Source organism: Drosophila teissieri, chromosome 2L (assembly GCF_016746235.2).
Source record: "Drosophila teissieri strain GT53w chromosome 2L, Prin_Dtei_1.1, whole genome shotgun sequence".
Taxonomy (NCBI): domain Eukaryota; kingdom Metazoa; phylum Arthropoda; class Insecta; order Diptera; family Drosophilidae; genus Drosophila; species Drosophila teissieri.
Window position 1 is genome coordinate 13,453,944 of NC_053029.1, and position 17,767 is coordinate 13,471,710.

The following is a 17,767-nucleotide window of genomic DNA, read 5'->3' on the forward strand; positions in this document are numbered from 1 at the left end:
TTTGTGTGTCTGTGTGCGAGACGCCAGACAGACGTAGCGACGTCAGAGAGAGAGAGGTTGTTGTTGTTTTTAGTACCTACTATTTTCATTTGCTGGGGCATACTAAACGTAATCAACATATTACGAAAATCACTTTCAGTTAGTAAGTAAAGGAAACCCATTACTAGTGAGATGTAAAAAAGAAAATTGCTCTTATCCTTCTTGTAATATATTTTACTAATGCAGTTATATTTTATTATACCCGTTACTCGTAGAGTAAAAGGGTATACTAGATTCGTTGAAAAGTATGTAACAGGCAGAAGGAAGCGTTTCCGACCATATAAAGTATATATATTCTTGATCAGGATCAGTAGCCGAGTCGATCTGGCCATGTCCGTCTGTCCGTCCGTATGAACGTCGAGATCTCAGGAACTACAAAAGCTACAAAGTTGAGATTTAGCATGCAGACTCCAGAGACATAGAAGCAGCGCAAGTTTGTCGATTCATGTTGCCACGCCCACTCTAACGCCCACAAACCGCAAAAACTGTGAGTGTTGTGTTTCCTGCGCACTTTCACCATCTGAGTAACGGGTATCAGATAGTCGGGGAACTCGACTATAGCGTTCTCTCTTGTTTAATAGGTATTTTCTCGGGGGCTTAATAAATAGTTTAAATTTAATGTTGTAATGCAACATTTCTACAACGCATTTAAAGGCAAAAACTAAATAAAAATGCGAGGTTATTTTGAAATTTTAAATATTTACTAGTCACCAAATTTAGAACACAGGAAACTGAAGTTCTCTAACTATTATGACATTATGGTCCCTCTAAATATCAAGCTAGTTTTCTAAAAGAAAGCTTTCTTCATTTCGCTTTAAAACATTGTTTCCATTTAACAATTATTCTTATCGTTATAGATATTTTTTATTAAATTCTGAAAAACTATTTTACCACGAAGTGGAAACTTGTGTGGCGCCTAGATGCGCACACAAACACTCGCCCTTCTCCCCCCTGCCCGACACCTTTCTCGAGCATCGAATTTCCCAAGCGAAGGTCAAGCTGTGCTTTTGGTTTCCTCCCATTTTCCGCACTCTGATGTAAACGAATTATTTCCAGTTTTTACTACATTTCGTTACTTTTTACATCACAGTTTTCCCCGCACACGCGGACAGCGGCTAAGTGCGCAGCGCATAAGGCGAAGCTCATTTTAGCGTAAAGCGTGGCTTTTATGTAAGCACAAGGGGGGTGGGGGGGATGAACGGGGACCACAAGCCCCCAATATGGCGTATTTTTTAGATGTAAACGAGACGAAAATAAATGGAAAATGGAAATGCATGTTTGTATACTGTGCTCATGTTTACTTAGCTCCATGCAATCGGCACTGCATTATGAGGAAGTGAATGATGATTTTATCGCGAAAAGGTGTTTTAAGTTTTGTTTTATTTATTGGGAAATATTTATGACAAACGCTGTAAGCTGGAAAGCTATTATTAGGTCCATCATACAGTGAATGTGTTTAATCAGCCACCGAATATTTTTTAATCGGCGTTGACAAATTTGTTTACATTTTCTTTGAACAAACACTTGAGGCCGTTATTTTTACGCTCATGCCAATTTCCCAGTAAATAAATTAGTAATTGAAGCACAGAGAATGACAGCTCTTAGTGATGATTAAGAGGTTTCATTATATCAAGATTAGAATGGTTTCATATTTAACCATCAATGTTGCTAAGGGCTTTGAAACAGTTTATACAGATATACAGATACATTCAAGTTAAATTTGAAAAAGGTAAAAGCTTTAATGAACAAGCATTTTCTAAACCTTTTCGGTCCAATACACTCTTTCTAATCTCATCTGCTGTTCGGCTTTTATGGCCTGACATGCAGATACATTTGTACAATCTGTTGGCTTGACAAGTGGGTGTTGCATGAGGTTCAGTTGCGGTTCGGGTAATTCTAGATAATTTAGATAAACACATAGTAGTGGGAAAGAACATGGTAGGAATGGCGGGTGGTTTGGGCACCCGATAAGGCAGAATCCCCAGCGGAAGTGACACACGCGTCTAAAGGGTTTTAAGCATGAAATAATGGCACAGAAAGTTCCCTCTTAGTAGGTCAAATGCGTCAAAAGACGACAGGCCCCAAAATAAGCGAAACAGGCAGCAGATTTAGTCAAGGCAAAGTATTTAGCAAAAGAATGATATATAATTTGGCACATGTGAGACGGGCGTGTTTTTGACCTTGTGGCAAAAAATAAATACAAGTATTTTCAATATTTTCGCTTCTCCGCAAAAATGTTCTGCAAAGGAAAACTGGAATTATTGGGATAAATTCTTTTGGTATTACGTATATATGATTTATTACTTTAGGTATACTTTCATATTATGAAAATGTGTTCTTCGCAATAAAACCATTTCATATTTTTGCTTATTTATATAAACGGATTTGAAGCCATTGTTTAACTTCTATATATCCAACTTTCTTCGAAATTAAAATAAATATTTCACGGTTTTCCCATTGTGCCAAAATTGCTTCAATTTGCCATTGGAAATCCGATCAGCAAAAAGCTTGAGCAGGTGTCTGCTAATTTCTTTCTGAAGGTTCAGTTCGAAAATCTGACAAACCGCGACAGGTATATCTTTCGCTGTGACTTTGACATAGATTTCACTGTAGCTGTGCCGGCAGCCAAATAAAAAAAAGAAGAAAATGGCAAAACAAAACAATAATGACATTAAGAACACTGTTGAATTCTCATATTGATTCTTCATTGGCCACTTTTTATGCATACTTGATTATTGTTGATTTCGCCGGGTTTATTGTAGTACACAAGTGAATCAACAACTTCGATCGAAGGAGAGTGAGTAATTGACAAAGCATTTCTTGGCGCCTCTGTCGCCGCGGTTCGGTTCCACCCATTACGGAAGTTCAGTTTTCGAGGTCATTGGAATCCAAGAACCGGCCCACCAACCTCCCCAATTCCCAGCTCCTGTTTCGGTGCTTTCTCAATTATTCTAAGTCGGTCAATGCCAGGCACGCGTCAAGTTACCATTTCGATATATATATATGTGAACAAATGATATATATACATATATATTGGGCCCTGCCTTGGTCGCGATTTGGGCAACGCATGAGGTAATCGACTATCACATCCACACATTCGGTGATATACCCGTATAGTTTCATGTTTCCAGGGGCACTCGGATTGAGGCAAAGGTAAAGGTGTCTCCTTATCGCCACTTCTTGGCGCAGGGTGACTCACTGTTCCTGGGCCTGAAAACGACGATCGGATGGGGTCGTTGCCTTTCGGCAAACCAAAGCCAATTGCAGTAAATCTGTCAATTGCCTACACACAAGCACACAGCCACAAAATCGCACAATCACTTGATATCCAGAGAAGTCGGCTGAGTGAAACATTGTTCAATATAAATTATAGCAACAAAGCGCGGAAAAGATTCATGCAAAGCTGCGAAAAAGAAGAAGGAATCCGCATGGCAACAATCGTTGGAAGATGAAATTGGAAATTATTCAAGGTATAATCAATATTTTGACAATTTTTTTTGCTTGAAACAAATATCGTTTTCTTAGAGCTTAAAAAGCTTGAAATAAGCAAAAGAAAGTTACTGATAATTGTTAGTAGCAATGATTTATTGGATTGTTCAATATCCCCTAAATGCGGAATGTAATAGAAAACACAAGGGTTTGTAATGAAAGAATTCCTTCAGCCATTCTGCATAAAGTATTCCACTTTGTCCAGACAGTTTGATTACTTCTGCCCCACTAATTGGCAGCTTGGACAAAGGCAAATTAGTTTCCAGTGTGTGCGTTGAGCAGAAGTTATGAGCTCAGCTCTCGGACGATGACAACATTTGACCATGGGGCCAAGTGGGGCAAAAGAAGTCAATGGTATGTAGATTTGTCATTAAAGATATTTAAATACATACTCGTATTGCCAATTTCAACGGAAGGGAATTTAGTTTATATTCCAGATGCTTGTCGGACGCAGACAGCGATTTATATTTAGCAATTAACGTTCGATGATTTCAAGAGAATAGTGATGATTAATCAGTGGGTGTACACATTTCAGTTTGATATGTATGTATATAAATATCCAAGGAGTGGTTGCAACATATGTTAACTGTTGATAATACGAGATAACTACTAGCTTACATTGCAGTTCTGTTTATGTTTGCATGATTAACTTTATAAACACCTTTCTTCCAATTGCGGTTGAACTCCCTTAACCAGTTGTAATTGATTTATTATTCAATTTTCAACGGAGAAAATCCTCGTCTTCGTTTTATAAGGTAAAGTGATACACAATTGTCATTGTTGCAACAAAGCACATTGAGTGTCACTCAGCAAAGACTTTCCTTTTCATTAGACAGGGCTCAAACTGGTTTTCCTCACTCCTCTTCCTTTATGGCCACTTGTCCACAGTAAGTGACGTAAGTGGATCTCCAGGGGAGTGAGGAAAATGTGGCAAGCCATGGGTGAGGTGCCCTTGGGGCCCAGTGCATCAATCAGTTGCTCTAATAAAGAAAGCATGGACAAATTGTCTGGCCGAGGAAGACGAGTTGCAGAGGAAACAAATGTGAAATGGAGATTGAACGGGGAGTTGTGGGCTGTGGGGAAGTTGTCAAGTGCAGGCCCTGTTGGTTCTTCAAGTTGTTGCTAAGCCGACAAACGCAAACACGAACAAACCACTTACAGCGCACATATGGGGAGGCATTACTCATACGACGCATTGTCGCCCCCCCGGCCCCTCCATGAAACCCCCTCTGCAGCCCACGGCCCTGGGTGCCGGCTATTTTTAATATCCAAGCCACATAATTCATTGTAATTTGCCTTTTGCTGCCACAGTCTGCCCCTTTTTTTTACATTTTCCAGTTGCATTTCATGGGGCAACGAAAAGGAGAAACGATCGTTCTGAAATGTGGGGAGTGCCAAAGGGGGGCGTGGTTGGAAGGGGTTGGAGGGCACTTGACTAGCTCCTCGTCACACGCAAATGCGCAATCTGCCAAGAATATAATATGTACACATATCTTTCGTATATGTATCTGCATCTGCATCTGTATCCGTATCCGTATCTGTATCTGTATCTGTATCTGTATCTGTATCTGTATCCGTATCTGTATCTGTATCGGTATCTGTATCCACACATGTTTCATTTGCCTTGACTTTAGTCTCTCTCTAATCTGTTGGCATATGCTCAATGTATAAACTAATGAAAAAGATCCCCCATTTCTGTATGCATTTCCCTGGTTCAATCACATGCAAAACCCCAAAGAGTGAGTCACCCAATAAACTTTTTCTATGGCAAACAAATTAGTCATCAACCTTACGGGGGTACCAATAAAAACAAAAAATGTCACCAACTTTTAGCGCGAAAAAAGTTGGTCAATGAGTTAGTTTTGAAATACTCTATTACCAATAAAAAAAACGCTTGATAAAAACGATTTCGTTTGGCGAAGAAGTTGGATGAATGCAATGAGTGAACAATGAATGAATACTAATAACAAATTAGCTTCTCATCATTTAAATGCATTGCAATGTAATATAACAAATATACGACATAATTCCAAACATACTGATTGCATATACAGTCTCCTATGTAATTTGAAATTTTAAACGCCTTTATAAAACTTGATTTCAATTAAGTGCAGCATGAGAGCAGATTCGTATTTTCGCAGTGTATGGCAATTGAGTAAACTGTTGTACGCTTTAAAACGAACTTAATTAAAGCGACCTTTTGTGTCACGTTCATTTTGTTGTATTCCTGAAGCCACCGCCCCCACAAAAACACACCCATCCGCCCCATCCCCCCTTTTCCCATAGCTTTCCCATCAGTTCCCGAAAAATGAAAAGCAGTTTACACCGCTCGCTTTCTGCGCAAACATTCCATGGCTAATTTCATTGATGAATTTTTATTAAATAAATTATTGTAATGAGGTTTACCCTCTACTAGGGGTCTTTCCCTCTCTTTTTTGTACGCTTCCCGCCTAAGCAAGCAATTCCAGCAAATGGACGTAGCAAATTTGCAAACAAACAAAACTACAAAGCAAAAAAAAAAACTATAAAGAGGCAACAACAAATTATTTGAGTGGCGAAATTATTTCGTGCGGCCGAAAGAGACGACGAAACACAATGAGAAAGAGAAGGCGGCGCGTGTTGGCACTTAGCAGCTCGGAATGAACCTGAAACTAGCCCTAGCTGTTAGTATTCCAGGGAGGGGGGGAGAGGAGGGCACCAGGGGGCTGTCAGGCCAGCGGACATTCTCAAAACTTGTTCAAACAACGTTTATGCGTTCTAAATATAGTCGAATGCAAAACAAAGACAAACCCCGGCTCTGCCCATAAATAACTTTCGGAACGGAACCTCAGTCTTTTGAGTTAATTGATTAGGTCCCCGTCGTCCGCGGTAAGAAAAGTAGACAGAGCGGCAGTTTGAGTTTAATCGTGTAAATATTTGATCAGCCCAATACTATTTGAGATAAGACGCCAAATGCCAGGTTCTCGTAAATGTGGAAAGCCAAGGCACCCGTTTTTGTGAATGAATTTGTAGAGGAAAATGGAAAAGTCGATAAGATAGCGGGCAAATACATTAACCCATTGAACTAAATACTATTTGATTTCCCAAAGTGACGAGATAATTGTATCTTTAAAAACGTCGAATATTGAACAATTTAACCTCTGCTTTTTTTTACTTATATGATCTACACATTCCAAAGATGAGATAGGTAACTACAATGTCTTTGTTTTGCCATTCAGTAAGTGACATATTTCGCTTGTGACTCACCTTTCAGTCTCGGACTCTGCATTTGGTTGCTGTTGTAGCTGTTGGATTTGCTGCTGCGTTGCTGCTGCTGCGCCGGTCGCAACTGCAGCTGCAACTGGCGCGGTCGCGGTCGCCTGTTCATCGGTCAAGGTCAGCGCGTTTGTTGTTGCCTCGGCGTTGGCCACAACATTCGTATTCGTTAGGTTTAGATTACTATTATTGGCACTAGCACTCGCGATATTTGCTGGCGGAAGCGGTTGTTGTTGTTGTTGCTGCTGCTGCTGTGTTGGCTGTTGCTGCTGCTCCTCCTGCTGTTGCTGTGGCACCATCAGTTGCTGCGGATCGGCAATCGTTGAGGGAGCACTCTGCAATTGCATCGTGGGAATCGCTTGCGGTGCAGCCACCGAAGTTGCTGCTGTGCCTCCTGTTGCTGCTGCTACTGCTGCTCCCAGATTAGGCTGCTGCTGCTCGTAGCTGGTCATGTGTGATAACAGCGGCATTGTCTGACCCTGGCCAGTGGTTGCCGCTGCATTGGAAGTGTTTGAAGTCTGTTGTGGTGGTGCGGCAGCCACTGCAGATGTTGCAGTTGTTGCTGCTTGCTGAGCTGTTGATTGCTGTGGGGCCTGTTGCTGCTGCTGCTGTTGCTGTTGTGGGTTAAATGGCTGTGGGACTATTCCATCTATCTGCGATGTAGCTTGCTGCTGCTGCTGCTGCTGTTGTTGTTGTGTCTCCAATTGGAAGTTGGGCGACTGCCCGGCAGCAACAGCCGCGAATGTGGGTGCGGCCTGGGGCGTTATTGGTGCTGGGGATAATGGCTGCTGCTGCTCAACATAACTGGTGCTCAGCTGCGACTCTCCAGCTGCTGCTCCGGCGCTGTTGTTGTTGCTGGCCGCCCCACCAGCAGAGTCTCCTCCGTTTTGGTAGTTGGGATATGCCCCTGGCGGCACGTCCATGGCGTCTTCGCGCTGCTTGAGCTGCTGCAACGTTTGATGCAGCTGCATCGCCGCCGTTCGCGCATAGTCCATGTTGTTGGGGTCACCGGCGGGATTTGGTGAACTGGCAGCATTGGCATTGACGCTGTCGAAGAGCTGCTGCTGCTGCTGTTGCTGCTGGGCGAGCAAATTGGGAGACAAGAACTGTTGCACGATGGTGAAGGTTGTGGAGGTTGTGGCATGAAAAGAAACGAGCGGGGAACAGACACAAATATTATGTTAGCGGGGTCTGATGTTAAGTTTCTTAAGATTAACTAGCAGTTCCATTTCTACTTCCTCAACTACTACTAATAACAATTGAAGCTATCAAAGTATTTAGCTAACAATAGATCAACTTACCTCGACGGAGGCATTAGGACTTGGGGTTACCGAGGAACTGCGACTCACTGATTAAACGAAAAAAGGAAAATTAGTGACTGAAACCGACCATTTCGCGAATAGAAACTAACCGTTGCGAAGAGCCACGGGCAATGTCTTGGTCAGGGCATTGCCAACTATTGTTTGTTGCTGCTGCTGCTGCTGCTGCTGCTCGGCATAGTTCCAGTTGGCATCGGTCGAGTTGGCCTCCAAATGGTTCTCGTTCAGCTTCTGGGTGGGTGGCAGAATCATACTCTGTGTGGTCTTGTGGGCGGGAGGCGGAGCCTCAGACCCAACGGCAACACCTGCTGCACCATCCGTTGTGGCTGCGTGCGCCTCGGAAGTAGAAGAGCCAGTCTTTTCGTTGTTATTACCGCCATTACCCACACTCGAGTGATCCAGGTAATCCATGCACATCCAGCGGCCGCGCTTGAACGGCTCCGTGGACTCAATTTTGACCACCTTGAACCGCTCGCTGCGGTGCTGCGTCTCCTTGATGTCGTCCTTCTTCTTTGTGCCGCCCGGTGTGACGGCACCGCTCACCACATTGATAATGTTATCCGACACGTTGACCTGGACGTTCTGGATCGTCTGGCCCAACGATGGGGCGATGGGATCCACCACGACGAGGCCGTATTGCGAGCTAGTCGGTATCACCGGCGCATTGGTGCTGAGGGCATTGTTGGCATAGTACACCTCCTCCTTGGAGAACGTGTCTTCCGACATGGAGGGCGTCTCGTTCTCCAGGTCCGTTATCCGACTGTTGTCATCCGTGTGAGATTCGTCCAGATCGTCGGCCGACTCGTCCCCAGTATCGCCGGCAGCATTCAGCTTGGGATGGCCCACCGTCACCGAGGTGATCTCGAATGAGGAAGTCGTCTTTGGTTTGCGATTGGTGCCACCAGCGGCGGTCCCCGAGGAGCTGCCACTACCACCAACACCACCACCAGCTGCCGCTGATCCACCGGCGACGGTTAACGAGGCGTGTCCTTGGCTGAGGCTAGTCTGTTGCTGCTGCTGCTGGTGGTTGTGATGCTGATGGTGGTGATGATGATGATGATGGTGGTGATGTGGCTGATGGTGGTGACTGCCTGCTGCAGTGGCAGTGGCAGTGGCAGGGCCAGTGCCAGTGCCTGTGCCAGTTGCAGCTGCAGCAGCTGCCCCGCCCACCGAACGTGCTCCATTATTGTTGGGCGAACTGGCCTTGGTGAAGCTGTTGTTGCTGCTGCCGCTGCTGTTGTTACTGCTCACCGGCTGCTGTTGCTGCTGCGATGTCGAGTTGCTGCCACCACTGCTGCTGCTGGACTTGGGTGCCAGCGATGTGGAGGTGGATGTGGCCAGGCTGGAGTTACTACTGGCTCTGGACACCGTGTTGGGTGTCGCGGCAGCTGCCACGCGACTCAGCGAGTTCAGACGCAAACTTTCGCTGGTGGTGCGCTGCAAAGCCGAATTGCTGCCGGCATTGTTGCTGTTCTGATAGATGTTGCTGGGTGGATAGCACACGGCAAAGTGATGGTTGCTGGTCAGCGAGCTGACCTTGGTCAGCTTGCGGATATTTCCGCCAGCGCCACCGATACTGACTCCTCGGGATGGTGTCAGCATTGAGTTCCGGCGTCCCGGATTGTTTCCTGGTCCGGCATTTGAGGACGCCGGCTTGAACTTGGCATTCACCGTGCGATCGAACATGTTGCTGATGCTGTTGCGATGCTGCTGATGCTGCGGCTGCGATGTGCTGCTGCTTGTGGCTGCAACTGTTGCGACGGCGGCTGCTACTGTGGCTGCTGCGGCTGATTGCTGGCGTCGCAGCAAGGGCAGTGCTTCCTGGGAATTTTCAGGGGATGAGGCCTGCGAGTTAGTGGGCGATTGGTTAGCTAGGACCGATGTGGTTGATGCGGCCGTGACTGATGTGGTGGCTAGTGGTTGCTGATGTTGCTGGTGTTGCTGTTGCTGCTGATGTTGCTGTTGGTGACCGGAATCTTCGCTGGCCGCACTTTGATTCTCGGCCATAATCGAATTGGATTTCAGCGTGCGCAAAGTCTTTAGCAAATAATCCAGGATTGCTAACGATTCTTGGATTATTTGGGGTCACGGAAAAAGTTACTATATACCTTGCGGTTTCTTCGGGGTTTATCCACTACGGACTACGATACACTGTCTACAGCCTTAGTTATTAGCCAGTTAATTAATTAAGTTCTGTCAGTTGTTGCATTAGCTGCTGCTGCTCGCCCGCCAATTCGAATGCGATTGTTGCACTGGCCAACCGACGACGCCGATGCATAATAGCGGTTAGCGTTGCGTTGCGTTGTCAGGTGCCACCGACTGCCAACTGATCCGATCTGATCCGTAACCGTCCGTACTATAGGCTTCCGTTCCGATCCGATCCGTTACGATCCGTTACGATACGATCCGAGGACTAGCACCGTTCGCGACGCGCCGCGACGAAATTTGAACCGACCGACGATGGGTAATGCGAAACTCTTGACTATTACTTATTTTTCCTTTATTAATTTTTGTGTATTTTATTTGTTGGGGGAGTTGATTTTGTTGATTTGTTGGGCTGATAAATTGTAATTTATTGGGTGGCGAGGTGGTTTTTCGTGTTGCGGGGGGCTGGTGGGCGGTTATAATTTGACTTTCCGCGTTATGTTTGCTGCTGCAGAATCAGCATCAGCATCAACAACTACAACAATGTGCGGCACACCGACGACAACAACAACAACGTCACTGGTCTCAGGCGGCAGCGACAGCGCCATCTAGCGCTTGACTTTGTTTAGCGGGCGTTTCAATTTTCGCCACCAGCACCAACACCGAGACACACACTAACACTAACACATACGCGCCGCACACACACGGTTCACTCACGACGTACACGCACACACGCGCGCGCCCCCTCACACACACCGGTGCATGTGTACAGCACAGCTGTTAATCGAATCAATTCGATTTGATTCAGTTTCTGCACTTGGATGATTCGTTTTCGAAAGTAGGCTTGCTTGGCTTGGAGTGGTTTCAGAACTTGGTATCACACTTGAAATATTTCTTATAAATTATGAAAATATTTTGGTGATCTTGGTTAACTTGGGATTTCTATTTATCTATTCATCTATTTCTATATCTATTCATATATTCATATATTGGTTGCACTTCTCCACTTTGTCGTCACACGCGTTCACGCATAGGTTTTCAATTTGTTGGTTTTTCTGCAGCTTATCTCGTAGAATTAATCAATTTCTTCGGTTCAGTTTTACTAGCACATTGCAGTAAGTTGTAGAAATGAAATTCCTGCAAAACGGCAGAGCAGAACGAGAAATACCATTAGAATTCATTTCAATTAATATGAGTGCAATAGGTACGAAATTCGATCAAGAACAAACATGAATATTATTTCCCATTATTTGTTTATTAAATTAAAAGCACACAAAACGACGCCGAGCACAAAGATCGCGGGGGGAGGTGGGTAAGTGGAAAACGAAAGAGGTAAATAATTGCACAGAACAACGCGACGTATACGTAATATGTGAAAGAAATAACATTTGTCATGAGTTCGTTTGGGTAATTAATGCATTTAATTATAACCAAAAATAATTAATGTGCCACTCAATAAAGGGTACATTTCAATTTATTTGAAATTATTAAACTTAAATTTTTCAAAGGTAAGATGGGCTAATGGTAAAGGGTTATTCGGCTTTAGCCTGACTTTCAGCACATAAATCTGCTAAGCCAGCTAAGTAAATTAACAAAGGAGCTTAAATTCTACTTTTTAGTATTCCCCTGAAGCTAAGCCCAACCTTCGGCTACTGGCTATTGGCGGATTTTCTATAAGTATCTAGTTAAATTTCATAACTGCGTAGTTCATGTTCGTATATTATCATCATGACGATGTTGATGATGCTTTTGTGTGCTTTTCATTATTTTTTGTTTCGCCTCGTTCTTTTTTTATTATTGATTTCATCGAGTTGTCGGTGTTGTGGGTACGTCGTAGTTTTGTTGAATTAGTTAAGTGCTACATACATTAGAGGAAGGAGATTTTTGCGGAGGGGGTTTCCTTCCGAATCAGTGAGAAAAAAAGCCGAATGTTTGCTTTTAAATACTTTTTAGTCGCCTTTCCTCTTTAGCTGATTGTCTTATTATCTTTTGCATTTGCAGTTGAATATACAAATATTTATTTGCTCTCGGCATTGATTTTTTCGCCCTCACTCATTATTTAATCGATTTCGTTTACGGAAATCAGAAATGAGTCCGCTAACCAAAGAGAAAGAGATAAAAAGGCAGCCCACAAAATGATTCGCCAAAAACATTTTGCCGAAAAAGTTTTGCAAATATTTTCGGGCACACGCGCCGTTTTTTCCGCACTTGTGTTGGTTAATAACCGTAAGCTTTTCGACGATCATTCATAAATTGCGTGGACTGTTTGGAAGCGAGTGTACTTGTATTTGTAAGTATAGTGGGCTCTCGATAAGGATTCATCACTCAAAGTATTTTGCAAAAATTTCATAATTATAAAAAATTAATGTTTTTCTCTTAAACTAAAAGAAGATAAAATGGAATATTAGCTATTCAATATTTGGCTATTTAATATTCAGCTATTAAAACTATACTTGAAACATAAATCCTAGCGAAATAAGTTTTCTTTGGAGTAGTATTTTTTTGGCCTGATTACTAAGCTTGTGCATTATCTAATGATTCATAGACAGACTTGTGAGTGATTACTGTAGTGGCGTTTGAACTCTGCGTGTGCCCTGCCAGAAGGCAAAGTCAAGACCTTGACGCTGCTCTTTTATTCTTTCTCTCTCGCTTAAGTTTGTTTTATTTCTTTTGCCTAATCGAGTTATAAACGACGCAAAAAAATCTGATTATTCCGCGGCTAGAAGAGGAATTAGTCGTGGAAAAAGAGACAAGCAACAAAACCAGCAAACCAGAAGAACAACTGAGCAACAAAAAATCAGTTATAGGTCAACAGTGGTCGTAGCACTCTGTCAAGGTGGATATTTTGGGTTTTATTGTTTGTTGTTTTTGTTTTTGCACGTTGTTTGTTGGTCTTTAAGAGTCTATTGGCCTTGTTCTTGAGCCACGCAGGTGTTGGTCCAAAGCTTCTTCTTCTCGATCTTGAGTAAATTTCGGATATCATATGGGGGAGTAAAGGAGTGTTGATTGGGCATCAGTTATTATAAATGACTGTAACACGCATTTGAAACTCAATTGCTTACAACATCAATTTACTTAGGCATTACAAATCTGTATAAACTAGACAAAAGTGGCGCAATTGGGAATTAATCCATTGAAAAGCGCACTCACAAACCCAGTTAAAAGGCCCAACCCATTAAGGACCACTGGAAGTGGAGTATCCATTCCTGTAACTCATCTTCTGGACAATAAACTTGGAGCCCCCTTTTAACCCCCGGCAGTCAATAATCAAAGTATCGCTGTAGGCACCAGATTTCACACACAAACAAATCGGCGAATGGAAAGGAGGATTTCTGCCTCTGCTCACTGCCTTCCTCAATAGCAAAAGGAACAACAAGGAGGTGGCAGATGGGGTGAAAAGAAAATGAAAACCAAAAGTGCAGACAAGAAGCGAGCAACAGAAGAAGAACTAATTGCAACGACAAAGCATAAAATCGATGGCAAGCCAACAACAACAAATGTAATGAAAAGCAACTACAACAGATAGTACAGAAAGAGGCTAGAGCGAGCGACACAGAGAGAGTGAGTGAGTGTGAGCGAGCGAATGCGCGTTGAGAAAATTGCAATCGGAGAGCGGGAGCTGCAAAAGAGCGAGAGCAGCCTGTTGGCCCCCTCCCCCTCTGCATCCGCATCCCCATCCACATCCACACGCTCCTTCCTTCCAACGTGGGCGCCTACAAGTGGGCGGGACGGGGTGGGGGCCGCATACCAAACAAACCGCAAAAGGAGAGCGGCTGCCAACCCTCTCTCGCTCTCTCTCTCGCAGCGGACAGCTGCCGGTAATCAATATTGATGATGATAGCAGCAGCCGAAGAAGATGAAAACCAAAAGGAAAGGTGTCCCGATGGTTTGCAGTGTATCGAAGGTAAGCCAGGACATATTGCTAGTACACAATATGATCATAAAACCCACTGCTGCTTCCTCAGCTAAAACAACACAAACTTGACCCAACCGCACTAAACTTTGATACCTTCGGTTGAAAATAAATCTTTTAATAAAACTTCAAAATGAAATACGGGAAATGGTAAATAACCAAATAACAAATGCTTAGGAGCAAAGAATAGAATCAAATCTTCAGCAATCAATTGAAAGAAGGAATTAGAATCCTAGACACCAAATTGTTTTTAAATTTTTAACATTCAGCCCTCCAGAAATCCTGCTAAGATTGAAATGAATTTCCCTTTTAAACCTTGCTGACAAATATAATACTGAACTTTAAGGACACCATAGTGTTAATTAATGCATAAAGAAAATTGAACCGAATTAATAACTTTTCAATCAGTGACTTTCCTTTCCTGTATTTCACCCATAAGCACTTCCCACCTCTTTCTCTCTTTTCCTTTTCGCAAGGAAATGATTCACAATGCAAAAAATGGCAAGGGAAAAGGAAAAGAAAAACGAAGGCGTTGTAGGAGGAAGTAAAAGAACCCGAAAGAGCGAGAGAGAGAGAGACAGATGCCGAGAGAAGGCAATGAAAATGTTTATCAAACGAGAAAAGAGCAGCGACGAAGATGAGGAGGAGGCGGCTGCAAAAGGAACAACAACAAGCTAGAGATTACAATGACAATGCATCCATAAGATACTCAGATACAATTTGAAATCGAATATAATTTCTCAATTGAATTGAGTCGCAGAATGTAAATAAATCAACAAGACATCAACGAAAATTAAGCAAATAGGTGTTAAATGTACCGAAACTCGGAATACCCTAGATTAAATAATTAGTTTTTATTTAGTTATACAGAAAATTTAAATGGAAAAATATTTTCTTAAACATCGAGAAGGCTAACCAGTTGCCAAAAGACCAACCCCGAAATTCCAAATTACAAAAGAGTGGAAAGAAGTTTCACTGATTGAATTCTGGTTTGGTAGACGTGACTGCCTGCACACGCATTTATGTTTGTTTGCCCATAGATCACTGTTCCAGAAAACCCAGCTTATTTCTCGAACTCTTTCCAATCAATACTAATGTATCTTTCAGAACAATCCAAACCTTTATGGCTAACAATTGTGTCATCGGTCGCACCAAAGAGTTGGCATAAGTCTGAAGTGTATCCGATTCCTAAACGCAAACATATAGTCCAGTGATAGGTACAAAATGGTGCAGGGTGAGCAGAAAAATTTGCCACGCGGCTTGGCTTGACAAGAAAGGCGATCTGGCCTGAGGTTTATTTTGTTTTGCTTTGAAATCGGAGATGCGTTAAAAGGGATGATCATTATGATCGTGAAGATACTGTAGATTGGTTCAAGGGCATTCAAAGCTAATCAGATTTATTCGTTTCAAGTTGGTACAAAAACGACTCATATACCAAGTGAAGTTTATAGTTATTAATTCTTAGTTCTTTGATATAATATTTAACTGAATGTTCTCAGAAATGTTTACAAACGCCATTACTTTTAGAGGAACATTAAGTGAACGAAACCCTTATAGTTATTATAAAAGTCTGGTTTGTTTCTGCACGTCGGTGTTATTTAATACGTATCCATAATTCTAAACACTTGTGTGTAATTCGAGTTACCGTTAAACGAAACAAAACACACAATTTTGTATTAGAATTTCTACGGAAAATCACATTTGAAAAAAAAGTACCGATAATATCGGATGGCAAATAAGCAGAAAATTGCAAAATGGCACAAAAACAAAACTAACACTTGACTAAACAATCAAGGCGAAGCAGAACAGAAAATAAACAACAATGCCGGACCAGCTGACATTATAAACAAAAGCAAATGGCACAAAGAATACAGTAGAAAACGAAGGAATATTGGAGTTAATCAAATGCTTGGCCAGCTGTTTTGGAGAAATGGGAAGAGGGAACGGGAAGAGGAAATGGGAAAATCTAAGGTACAAAGTGCAAGCTGCAACAACAACTGAGCGAAAGTGAAGACGCAGACCAAAAGGATGGGCACACACGCTGACACACACACACTCACTCACGCACACACACACACACACACAAACAATTACGCGACTGTTTTGCACTTTTGTTTCATTGAATTTCTCTGATTTTTCCTTCTTTTATAAACATGTTTCGATTTGCTTTGCCTTTTTATTGGTTATTTTCTGATCGATTTGTTGCACCGTTGCGGCAGGGGACTCTCTTTTCTCCACCTCCCCCTGTTTTCAACACTTACGCGTAGGACAAACGAATTAAAAGTACTGCGTTTCTCGGCATAAAGTAATAAACTAAAAACAAGCGAACGGCCACGATTTAAATTTGGATGGGATATTAGTTTTTCGTTGCGTTTTGCTAATCGGACAAAAGGAAGGTAAATGACAGTTTTGACAGTTGGCTGGGCATAAGCAAAAAGCGGAGAGCAGCGCGAGAGAGCCGATTCGGAGAGCGCGAGAGTCGTTCAAGAGAGCGACAGCGAGAGAGCCAAAGAGAGAGAGGTATTAAATAAACGAAAAAGCGTGCATGAAAGATTGGCGAAAAAAGTTTTGTGCAAAAAAAAAAACGATACGCCGAACTGCGGAAAGCAAACAATCGAATTCAACAATTTTTGTTGCAAATTTCAACGCCAGGGACTTATTTCTTTTTAGTTTTCCTGGCAAAGGCGGCTCACACCCACACATACACAAACTCCCAATGTGTCTCTCTCTCTCCCACTCTCTTCAAATCGGTAGAGAGTCGGCAATCCACAATTTTTTCGTTCTTTCGATTTTGCACATCTCTCCGCTTGTCACTTTACTTTTCGCAGCTCTTTGGCTTTTTGCAAATAAATTAATTTTTCAGCGCACATATAAATTTTCCATCAGTGCCTTTTGTGCTCCGTTTTCTTATTCAATTTACACGCACACACAGCCGCAGCAGCAGCGCACACACACATCTCTACATCTGCATGCCAGCTCGCTCACACACACAGCGACGCACACGTCACACTCATACACTCACACGCACGCACATACACAGTTTTTTCTTCGATTTTGCGCTAGCTCTCGCAGCCTTTTTTCGCTTTTCCTCCTCGATTTCAAGGGCGCCGCGAATTAAGCGATTTTGCAACACGTTCGCGGGGCTTTCGATTTGCGTTCTTTTACTTTTTGTCCGTCTGCAGACAGCGAAAAAGACCAACAACTTGCCTTGCGTTTTTGTCCCAACTCAAATGCCAATAAAAATATAATATCAACTAATAATACCAAATACCGAAAACGGGATTTTTTGGCCCTTAAAACGGTCACACTATACCGCTCAAAATGGCTATTTTTAGTATTATTTGGTTTGGTTCCGTGCTAAGCCAATTAATCGATTGTGAGAGTTCTACACGTAGACGATTGTCGTGCGATATCGGATATCGAGTAAATATCGTTTTCCCATTTTTCAAAACGTAACAAAGTTGATTACTGAATTAGAAATAATTACTTATTATTCTACGTATGACTGGAAAGTTAAGTGGCCACTGAACTTATTTTTCTCTTATACTTGGTGGCAATAATGGGTGAAATAATGTAAAAAACTAATCTGTATCACAACATTTCATTA

The 17,767-nt window shown here is 42.7% G+C and overlaps 1 protein-coding gene across 1 annotated transcript in view; it reads right to left on the reverse strand.

Moving 5' to 3' along the window:
* LOC122617322 (protein bunched, class 2/F/G isoform-like) overlaps positions 1–16,556 on the reverse strand; it is a 43,611-nt gene extending 27,055 nt beyond the window's left edge. Inside the window, exons 1-4 of the mRNA XM_043793187.1 lie at positions 16,422–16,556; positions 8,195–11,384; positions 8,085–8,131; positions 6,775–7,889 (exon numbers count right to left, since the gene is read on the reverse strand). Coding sequence (XP_043649122.1) covers positions 6,775–7,889; positions 8,085–8,131; positions 8,195–10,109 — 3,077 coding nt within the window. The 5' untranslated portion in view covers positions 10,110–11,384; positions 16,422–16,556. The remainder of the gene's footprint in view (positions 1–6,774; positions 7,890–8,084; positions 8,132–8,194; positions 11,385–16,421) is intronic.
* Positions 16,557–17,767: the final 1,211 nt, after the last annotated feature.